Here is an 11740-nt window from a genome sequence, read left to right as displayed (position 1 = left end):
TAGTTGGAACTGATGTTAAATTTCAGAATTTTCAGCTAGTTAATTTTTGTTTGAAGGGTTATAATTTAGAAATAAATGTTAGCTCGATCGCGTGTCTTTGGTTGATTTGCTTTTAATGGGTATGTAATCATTTGATTCTGAAAGTGGGGCTTGATGCTGGCCCAATTGATGAAAGCTCAATCTCAGATTCGATGGCCTGTTTCACATCTTTGGATATTCATTTTATTAAGAATTGGGCTAGTTTAGGCCCAAGCCTGAAGGCATTTTAAATGGGTTTATGTAGTCGCGATCTGTTGAAGCAATCTTTCTTTGCATTAATTGGATTTTGAATGCGGTGCCTACTAATTAATAAGTAGATTCGAACTTTCAGTGTTAGAAATAATCATAATTCCTTTAAGACTTCCTTAGTTAATTAATTGGGCTCTTGAAAGTAGATTGGAGGCGTGCCATATTAGGTAAGACATAGTTTATGGCCCTCCAAAGTTTAGTTCAAATTCCCTTAAAAAAAAACTGGAATCGAGGTGTGTCGGGCCAAGCAAAATGACAGTTGCGCAACTCTCATTCAATTATTTCTTTTAAAATCTTTAGCACTCGAAGCGTGCCATTTAGCAAATTTCCATGGCACTCGCAAAGTTGCAAATGCGTAGTTGCTTTTTGCGCGTTATTTTAATAATTTACCTTCTTAAACTCGGGTGCGCATTTATGTGACCCAAATCCAAACAACGTTAGATAAAATATGTTGTGGACCGCGGGTGCATTTATGTGACGTGGTTCGAGACATATTTTAAATGACGTTGCAATCTTTCTTTAAAAATGAATAGAAGCGGTTAAAAAGTTAAAATTGCACATGGGATTAAACATGTTTAAAATCAGATAATTAGGCCAATAATAACAATTGAGCGACCGTGCTAGAACCACGAAACTCGAGAATGCCTAACACCTTCTCCCGGGTTAACAGAATTCCTTACCCGGATTTCTGGTTCGCAGACTGTAATACAGAGTCAACCTTTTCCTCGACTTGGGATTTGAACCGATGACTTGGGACACCATAAATCTCCCAAGTGGCAACTCTAAATCTTTTAATAATAAATCCCGTTTCGATTGTCCTTTAATTGAAAAAACTCCTTTATACCCTTTCAGGGTGTAGGAAAAAAGGGAGGTGTGACAAGATTCTGTTTTAGAAGGTTTTAACTATTATTCAGCTGTTTTTAGTAATTTGTTAATTTTATTTGTTCAGTTATTATTATTTGTAGGCTTACCTAGTTGTAGAGACTAGGCACCATCACGACATCCTACGGAGGGATTGAGGTCCTGACCCAGATTTTGTTATATTTCATGATTCCACACTTGTTTTTATCATTAAATTAGTGATTTGAATTAGAGAAATTGGAGATTTTTGTAAAAACTTTCTAAAGTATAAAATGATGATTTGAAGGTCGGGTTGATGTCGGAGTTGGATAATTTGATATGGTTGGACTCGTATTGGAATGGGTATTCGGATTTTGTGAGTTTTGTCGGATTCCGAGGTGCGGGCCCGGGGTTGAATTTTTAGTTTTCATTAAGATGAAAGCTTTATTATCCGGAATTATTGTCTATGATATTTATTTATGATATTAAGTTATTTTGGCTTGATTCGAGCCTTCCAGAGGTTGTTTCACACGAGAAAGTCATTTTAGAGTATTGATTTAGTTTCTTTGAGGTAAGTATCTTGCCTAAGTGTGGAGAAACTACCCCTTAGAATTTGAGATTTATTGTAGTATTTGAATTATGTGAAAGACGTGTACGTGAGGCGACGAGTGTGTACTCGGACTTATATGTGGAAATCGACCGGTATTGACTCTTAGGATTCTTTCATATATTTATGTGAACTTGTTAGTACATGTTATATCTTTTATTCGTCAAGTTTGCTCTCACATGATTTATTTGAGATTGTTAGCACATGTCATATCTTTTACTTGCCAAGTTTACTCTTATATGCTTTATTTGAAGTTGTTACCTCTTTTATTATTATGTGACTTCCTTTATTGTTGAGTTATTCTTAATTGAAATTGTTGTTACATGATATCCTCTCATTTCCGGGTTATTCTCATGTATTAAGACGTCGTTGCTAGTTCATGCCATCTATTTCATTGTTAGCTTAAATTATATACTAGAATTTGAAGTTTGTCATTTCATGAAAATATCTTCATTATTGAGTTGAATTTGAAGTCATTGAAAGTTATTAACTTGTTTTAGTTGAAGTTGTTGTTTAATGGGATATTGTTCACTTGTTGAGTTACTTTCCCCGTTCATTTTGTTGCTATTGAAATTTTGTACACGTCGTGTTTGAGCCGTGGGCTATATGTTATGGTGATATTGGTATTGTTGTTATTAAGAAGTTGTAGCTTATAGGCACTTGTGGTGCGAGTTGACATGTCGTATTGTTGTGATGTTAGCACTGTGAATTTATTGTGTGGATTGATTATCATTATGTGGAGTATAAGGGTGGCATCTCATTGTTGATGATTGTGTGACTATTGTATTATTATCAGGGCGGAGTGATACTTGTGACTATCAGAGTGATACATGTGGCTATTATGTTTAGATATCTGGGCGGAGCGATAAGGATGCCTATTATGATGTTACCAATACGGAAAGATAAGGGTGGCTAAGTCACGGATAATATTTGATGGCCTAGGGGCATTATGTTGATGATATTCGTGTGATGGTGTGATTTTTCTTGTGTATGTCACACACTTTACGTGACTTGTTGTGTTGCTTTCAATGAGCTACTCGATGTCTTTGATATTACTTGTTGACTTGGACTGTGATAGTATACTCGTACAAGCATAGCATGCCACTTATACCGATTCAGGAGTATGAAACTTGATATTTATTGATCATGCCCATATATTCTAGCATTATCTGTATCTATTATGACATTGAGCTTGTAACCACGCCGGTCGGATTGTGATATTGAGCATGTGACCACGCCAGACGGATTGTGATAGTGAGCATGTGACCATGCTAGGCAGATTGTAATATTGAGCCTGACTACGCCGTGCAGAGTGTGATTGTGAGCCTGTGACCATGCCAGGCAGATTGAGATATTGGCAAGTGAGTTGTCTGTAAGGTGGTGATTGAAACGTTAAAGTGTATGATTCGTGATTATGAGATAAGGTATCTTAGAATAATACGTTATGAGACTTGTGTCAGAACAACTTGATTAATTGGTTGTCATTTGTTTTCCTTATTTGGTTTCATTGGTACTTTAACGTTGTTCTATTACTTTACTATTTATATCTCATGTTGATTCTTGTTGTCATTTACTGATTCCTACTTTCATTATTAGCTTTATACTTCTAAACTACATAGGTTATTTTGACTAGTAGTTGTCTTGACCTGTACCTCGTCACTACTCTGCCTAGATTAGTCTTGATACTTACTGGGTATGATCGTGGTGTACTCATAAATTCTGTACATTTTTGTGTAGATCCATGTATTGGAGATATCAGACTCAGGCAGAGTCAACTTCTTAATCGCGAGGATTCAAGGTAGAGTTGCTTGGTCGTCGCAGCCCCTTGGAGTCCTTTCCCTTTTTATTGTATGGTCAGCTTGTTATCTGAACAGTATTGCATATCAATTTTTGAGATCTTTCTATGTATTCAGCTAGAGTTCGTGACTCTGTATTACCTAATCTTGGGAGGTTGTTATAGTTATTGTCGTGTAAGCTTGTTTACCTTTATTTCGGCTTTTATATTAAACACAGTTTTAAAAATCGTTATTAAACTGGCTTAATTGTTATAAGTAATTGGCTTACCTTGTCTTAGAGACTAGGTGCCATCACGACGCCTAAGGTGACACACTTTTGGAGAAATAATGATCTAAAGGGACACTTATGAACAGACTTCTCAAAAGTGTATTGGTTCTGCAGTACCAATATGAGCCAGTTATTACACCAATTACAAGGTAATATCACTTATGAAGGTAGTATGCGTGATGAAATTAACTTATCTGTTGGCTTTCTAAATAACATATGTTCAAATACTCCTTTTTTTTCTTTGAAAAGGTAAGTCAAACAACAGGGACAGATCCAAAGGATTAAGTACGGGTTCTCACATGGTAGCTTGTGCTCATATCTTAGGGGTGTCAAATGGACGGGTTGGGCCGATTTTGGGTAGGTTAAAACGGGTTATGTAAAAAATTAGGCGGGTAAAATATAGCTGCTACTTTTTCAATGAGGATAAGCTACATATGCTACCAAAAATAATTATTATCTGAATCCTTCCATTAAGTGGAAAAATCTGCATAGAAAATTTGGAGGAGATGTTATAGATGCTACCAAGAAGCGAAACTGAGAAGCATGATGTTGCATGTTCTTTCATGAATCCTTATCTAATTCAAATGCATCAACTTCTGTGTTAATGTGTGTTGTCTGTGTGAATATCTATGTTTCTGCCTATATATATATATTGTATGTCCATATGTATGGGCACATAGAAAACTGCAGCAATCTCAGTTCAACATCTGGATATGACAACTCAATTACTCCATAATATGAGACAACATCAGCAAAATTTACCTCTAAAAGAGATAGATATTAAGGAAATGAAGTTCTAGCAGTGTCAGAGGAACCTTTTGATAAAAAAAGTTAATAAGATAACATTCAAATTTCAATGTGCAAAACTGGCAATTCTCTCTGAATTGTCTGTCTAGTCTAAGACATAAATGGGTTTTCTCACATTTCTTCCTAGTTTCTACTTTCAGGTTTAATTTTTAGAGGGCATCATATTCTCTAGAAATTAAGGACATCATCTTCAGTACTTTATTTTGGAAATCTAATAGTATGGATTGTGATACGACCCAAGACAACCAACATGCTCTTTGGATGTCAATTGATGACTACTTCCACAATTATATTGGAGGCTATGTGTGTAATTTGTCATCAATTGAAGACTACATATAATTGTAGGTTATACTTATAATAAGTGACTACACTAAGTTCCTTAGAATTAGCTTAGGGGTAAACAACAACAACAACAAAAGACCTAGTATAATCCCACAAGTGGAGTATTTGGGCATTTGGGTCATTCGTAGTCAAATACTCACTCTAGTATAAATAAACCTTAAGACTTTTATTTTAGGGAGACTAATTTGGATGAATGATGAGTTCTCTTTTGAGAGGTGTAATGGTGGATTTCCATTGTTGATGACAACTTAATCAAGATGTGTTCTTCAAGTGGAATCACACTTCCACTTGAAGGCATTCCTATAGCTTAGGTTCACTTTGTTATGCAATTGTTAGGTGATTGATCTTTATTAGTTGTCTTTCAATTACTACTTTGTTGAGTCTATTCTCAAATTTTATCCTTTATCTTTAATTTCTTATCTTCGGCTTTTAGATTTGTATCATTTGGTATCAGATCTTGGATTGGTGTTAATTTCTACATACACTAGCTAAGTATTTGATTTTATTTGAAAATTACAACAACAAAAAAAAAGCGAAAAATCCAAAAAAATTAGTGCTCTTCATGTTTTTGAGCTCAATATTTCATTTCTTGGATTTAAATGCATATTGATGTTTGAAATCGATTGAGATTTGTTCTTTGTTGAAATATATCAAATTGAAGTTGATTGAAAGTGATTTGGGTGGTTACAAGTGAATTTCGAAAGTTTCTTGTTCTTCAAGTTTATCATGTCTATAAGTGGGTTCATGAAAAAAATACCATTTAATTCATTTGAGTTTATGTGATTCATGAATTTGATGTTAAACCCATTGGAGTTTGATCTTAAAGTGATTCCTAGGTGAAATATGAAGCTTGAAGGAATTTGAACATGATTTGGATCAATTTGAAAATTCAAAATTGAGCCAAAAGGTGAAGAAGAAGAAGAAACTGAAAGCCCAGATTCGTGGACTAAAAATGTGGAGCTGAAAAAGTTTCACGGAGCTGGACACACTTGAACCTCAGAAAATTAGAAACTTTCGTGGGCGCGAAATAAAATAGTGGACACAAAATTGCACCCTCAGCCCATCCGTGGCCACGAAAATAAATCGTGGACACGATTTTCTCTGGCTCAATTTTTGAGTTCTTTTTGTATTTTCTTTGATTGTTCTTCGCTAGTTAACTTTAGTAATTGTTCTTCTTGTGTTAATCTAGTTATTTGTATCCGTATTTTTCATTTCATGCCAACTATTTCTTGCTTTTCTTTTTGTTACATTGTGAATTGTTTGACTCTTGTCCGTTTGCTTTTATTGTGTCTTTCTTTCGTATCAACATAAACTCCACTCTGACCTCGAAGTGGAAGGGCTATGTATTGGATACTCTTGTGGAATTCGAAAACAACTTTGGCAAACACCATATATAGAATGGTTAAAGGCTTGAGTGGCGACAACAATTGAGTGAAGGTCTTGAATGCCTACGACCTTGAGTGTATACAGAGATGAACTTGACTGATATCAACATTGAGTGATACACGTGAGAGACAGACTAGTGAGGCCCTTATTTTATACTAACCATTCTTCTTGTCTTAAATATTTCTTTCACTGGTACAAGGAGTTACAAGGAAAGTTTGGATGGTTTGGTTAGTGGTTCAAATGGAAGGAGTTCAATAAGTGAACTAACTACTAGTAGGGATTCTCATGGACATTACTATAATGATTATGAGCTAGAGAAGTGTTTGATCAAATTCATTGTATGTATTGATGGACATAAAGGCTACACTTTACTAGTAAACGAAAGTGATACCAATTTCATTAGTCCCACTTTGGTAGAAAGGTTGGGAATTCATTATAGAAATAAGGTAGCTCCTAACTATAAGGATGGAGTATGTATTATTAAAGTGGCTCGAATTCTTATTTCCCATGGAGATTTGAAGAATATATGTGGTGTGAAGTTTACCCTTTACGTGAATGTCATATAGTATTTGGGGATCCTTGGTTTTACAATAAGGAACTTGAATATGATGAAAAGATGGGAAAATACTATCTTGGAATGAATGGAAGATAGTATGATTTCATTCTTTTTAGTCAAGAAAGGGAAGTATTGGCTAGATGGCAAGTTAAGAATGAAAGTTTGAAGGTTAATGAAAAATAAGATGCTTCTAACATAGCCAAATTGAAATTTGAAGTCAAGAGTCTTCCCAATGACTCAATGGAAACTCTTGAAACCTATTTTACTCCCAGTTTAATAAATGAGAGAGAAAGATAGAGAGGAGTAAGAGAAAAAAAAGTGGCAATCCTAGAGAGGAAAAAGGAGAGTATGAGTTGCAAAATGAGAGTGGATTGTCTTAAGGAAAAAATGATGGTAGGCTAGAAATACAAGTTTTTGGCTACTTTGTACCTATTATTTGCTACACTTTAATTGTATTTGAGATAAAGTATGGACAACTTATACTCATTACGCGTTTTTTATTGTGCAGGTTGCGATTCTAAGTTAAGGTGTATTTTTGGAGCTATAATAATTTTAAAAAGACTTTAAAGTCTGAGTAAAAGTCCAAGGATTAAATTAGGATCATGTTCGGAGGTCGAAAACTGAGTACGTACAAGAAAAATAAAAAAAAATATTACATAGAGATGAAATAGTGCTACCACGTTGGGCAGGTCAATGTATAGACGTGGTGACTATGCAATGCAATATTGTAGCAGAAGGCAACAAAACTAAGGCCTTTGATAATGAGGCTTAATGTCACGTGCCTAATGAAATGAGTGAAGAGGAGTTAGACAAAATTCCATCGGGCAATAACTTTTCCAACCTTCTGAAGAATCCTACTAATGCGATGCACAACGCATTGCTCGGTGCAGCGCGTTGTGCGTTTTTTTGCGTTGTTATCTCAGTTCATCTCGAAAAGGTTTTTTCGATCCAGGTCCGTCCATACTCGGTATAAATACACTATAAACATAATTTTTGAGGGACTTTTAACTTTGGAAGCTTTGGGAGAGCATTGGAGGTTACAAGGCACACGATTTTATCATCTTTCCATCAATTCAATACGGGAGTTTGGATTGTAATATTAGATTGATGCTTTCTCACTCTTTATTTATATTTGTGATGACTTGCTCCATAATTATGGAGTAAACTTGCTCCATAATTATGGAGTAATTTACCTTAGGGTTTGACATGATTTGGTGAATTAGTTGTTGTTTATGGATTTGATTACTGCTTAATTGCCTGAATTTATTGGAGGAGCTTTAATATAGTTGTGATTATATTCTTTATAGTGTTTAATCAAAAGAAGAACAACTTATTGAATATTATTGTCGTGTATGCCTTAGTTTATTTTGGTGATTCTTTGAAGTAATCGAGAGAGCTTTTTGTGTTACCGTTTAAATTAAGATTGAGAAATATTCACGAGAAGTTTCTCATAGATCATTCCTAGTAATAGATTCTTGCAAGTTTCACTGCACTTCACTTTAGTTTATTTGAAAGATATAGATTTAATCGAGAGAAGAATCTGAATCGGAAGTATAAGCTAATCACATATTGAATTCATAAGTATTGATAGAACCTCAAGAGTGAAATATAACAGTATCATATCGAGAATAAGAACCTTACACCTATCATGCCGAAACCCTTATTTCTCACATTGATAAGAATCCAACTCTACTAATATCTAGTTCTTTGCAGTCAATTGTCAATTGTTTTACTTTAGTAGTTATTTGTAGTTCGTAATCATTCAAAATCAAGTTTTGATCGTCCTGAATAGCGTTAAACCAAAAATTACTAGAGCATTGTTTAAAATCCAATCTCTGTGGAGATGATAATTTAGTTGTACTATCTTTGGATAGCGAGCATCAGTTTCGTGTTGTGTTTTGCGCTCGTCAAATTAAGGCGCCATTGCCAGGGATTGGCAATCAATAGTGTTCAAAATAGTTTTTGGTGCTAATTCAAGAATTTATTTTATTTTATTCTTCGTGTTTTTCTCTTCCGTGTGCAGGCAACAGGTTAAGTTTGTTGGTGTATGACTCGGTCTTCTTCAAAAGAAGTAGTACCCTACAAACTAGAGTTCGAAAAACACCTGAGACAATTAAGGAAAGAGAAAGAATTCACCGGAAAATTCTTGGGGCAATACTTAACCCAAGAGAAAATGGCTAAGAACGGTGATTAGGTAGTTGATTTTGCTGCACGGAAATCAATCCAATAGGAGTAGTTGTATGGGCAGCAACTGAAGTAGCTCTCAGAGTTAATGAAACGATTGACGGGAATGACAGACGAAGATTCAACCTGAACCGACCTCTGTTGAAGACGAATTTGAAAATAATATGCCCAGGCCTGGACGATCACTGGGATACTACACCAGGTCAGTCTACAACCAAGGAGTATCTAGTATGCTACCCCTCCGATCGCAACAAATAATTTTGAGATCAAGCAAGGGCTGCTTTAGACTATTCAGAATAATTATGTCTTCTGTGGCAAACCCAATGAAGATCCAAATACTTATTTGATGGATTTTGATGAGATTATGAATACATTCTAGCACAACGAGGTATCAAAAGATGCTATCTGCTTGAGGATATTTTCTTTTTAACTGAGGGAAGATGCTAAGCATTGGTTGCGAAGTTTGCCAACTGGGTCAATTCAAACTTGGGAATATATGACACGGAAGTTCCTTGAAAAATATTTTCCAACTGCAAAAATAGAAAAAATTCGAAGAGAGATCCACAACTTTAAGTAGAAAGAGACAGAAACGGTGTTTGAAGAATGGAAAAGATTTAAGGATATTGTGAGAAGATGTAAGCATCATGAAGTAGACTTGTGGATGCAACTCCAAGATTTATGGGATGGTCTGACACCCTCTGGCAGGTGGATGCTAAACAACAACAGTTAGAAGTCCTCTTATGAAGAAAAAACTACTGAGGAGATTGTTGCAATTCTAAATGAATTATTTGAAGATGCAAATCAATGACCTGCAGATGATAACCATAGAAGAAAATCAGCTGGGGTGCACTAGGTAGACTCTAACACATCAGTGCAAGCCCAACTATACACCATGGCCAAAGAAATAAGAAAGTTAATATTGGCCAGGGTACAGAGTGAGCCGCAAGCAGCTTGTGACTTTTGTGAAATGGGACACCCTACACATGAGTGCCAAGCTTCAGCTGAAGTAGTACATTTTGTGGGGAGCTGTGACAGAGGAAACTACAAAAGTGTCAACAATTTTAACTCCATGGGACAGAGGCACCCGAGTTTCTCTTGGAGTTCACTAGGTGGTAGTGCATACGCATGGCAACAAAATAACTTTGGACCCCAGGGATAAAGAGCTCCAGGTTTTCAAAATCAACAACAACAGCAATATCATCCACCACAATCTGATAAGTCTAGCATGAAAGATCTGATGAAGGCCTTTATTATTAAAATAGATGAGAGGATTGAGACCCATGGCATAACTATCATAGAAAAGGGAACGACCATTCGAAACTTGGAAAGACAGGTGGGGCAACTACCTAACCTATTGTCTGAGAAGGTTCCAAGAACTCTCCCTACTGATACTGAGAGAAATCCAAAAGAGACAATAAAAGCAGTGTTTTTGAGGAAGTGGCACGTATTGGAGGATCCCAGAGCAAACCAAAAGGATGAGATGATCAAAAGACAGGTGAAGATTGTGGAGGAGCAGAAAATTGACAACATTCAAGAAGGTGTTGGGATGTTGGATGACGGTCTGAAGAAAAAGGGGAAGACTAAAGCTCAGAAGAAGAAGGAAGATGGAATTTCAATGAATGAGGAGACTGGGCAGAATATATTCCTGCTCTACCTTTCCCCTAAAAGCAAATAAGAGAAAAGCTAGACAAACAATTTGGGCGCTTTCTAGAAGTGCTCAAGCAGGTACATGTGAATATACCTTTCATAGAGGTGCTCTCACAGATGCCAGTTTATGTTAATTTTTTTAAGGAAATATTGTCCAAAAAGAAAAAAGTGGAAGAGATATCGGTTGTCAAGCTCACAGAGCATTGTAGTGCCATTTTGCAAAATAAGTCCCCCTCAAAAGTGTGGAGATCCATGTAGTTTTACTGTACCTTGCTCTTTAGAAAGTACTAAGTTTGAAAAATATTTGTGTGATTCAGGTGCTTCCATTAATCTTATACCTTTGTCTATTTTCAGGAAATTAGAGGGAGAGATTGGAGAAAACAGGTCGATACCTGTGTCCTTGCAGCTGGTGGATCAGACCACAATCATACCTGAAAGAATAGGGGAAGATGTGCTAGTTCGGGTGGAAATATTTGTGTTTCCTATGGATTTCATTATGGTGGACATGGAGGAGAATAGGGAGGTCCCTCTGATTTTAGGAAGAGCCTTCTTGGCTATGGACAGTGCAATTCTGGACATTCAGGAAAGGCAACTCATGCTCAGAGTGGGGGAAGAAAGGGTGGTCTTCAAGATAGAAGGAGCAATGGGGGCCATAAAGGAGCGAACTGGGGAGAGTAAAATGATAAGTGTTAGGTATACTCAAAGAAGGAAGAAAAAAAGCTCTCATCATGGATGTGTGCATTGGGTCGGGCATGCAAAGGAGATTTCGACTTCAATTCAGAACCCGACCAAATGAATTAAGGTGGTTTCCTTTACTTCTTGCTTTTTATTTGTGTGTCATGGGGACATGCCACAATTTAAAGTGTGGTGTGAGGGATGTTGTAACGACCCGACCAGTCATTTCATGAGTTATAACCCCCCTATTTCTGCTTCTTTATATGTACCTCAACTGTATTTCATGGTACTGTGTTGGTTGGCTCGGATACGAGTGGGTTTGGTGTGAAATGAGACACTTAGTC

General features: G+C 36.2%; 1 protein-coding gene across 1 annotated transcript; it reads left to right on the top strand.

Annotated features, from left to right (window-relative positions):
• The first annotated feature begins 10838 nt into the window (after positions 1 to 10838).
• Positions 10839 to 11517, top strand: LOC142165214 (uncharacterized). Its single transcript, XM_075223816.1, has 2 exons — positions 10839 to 10975; positions 11076 to 11517. The coding sequence occupies exons 1-2, from the start codon at positions 10839 to 10841 to the stop codon at positions 11515 to 11517; spliced, it is 579 nt and encodes a 192-aa protein (XP_075079917.1).
• The last annotated feature ends 223 nt before the right edge of the window (positions 11518 to 11740 follow it).

The sequence above is a fragment of the Nicotiana tabacum genome, chromosome 10, assembly GCF_000715075.1.
Source record: "Nicotiana tabacum cultivar K326 chromosome 10, ASM71507v2, whole genome shotgun sequence".
In the NCBI taxonomy this organism is placed as follows: domain Eukaryota; kingdom Viridiplantae; phylum Streptophyta; class Magnoliopsida; order Solanales; family Solanaceae; genus Nicotiana; species Nicotiana tabacum.
This window is presented reverse-complemented; position numbering and strand designations above follow the sequence as displayed.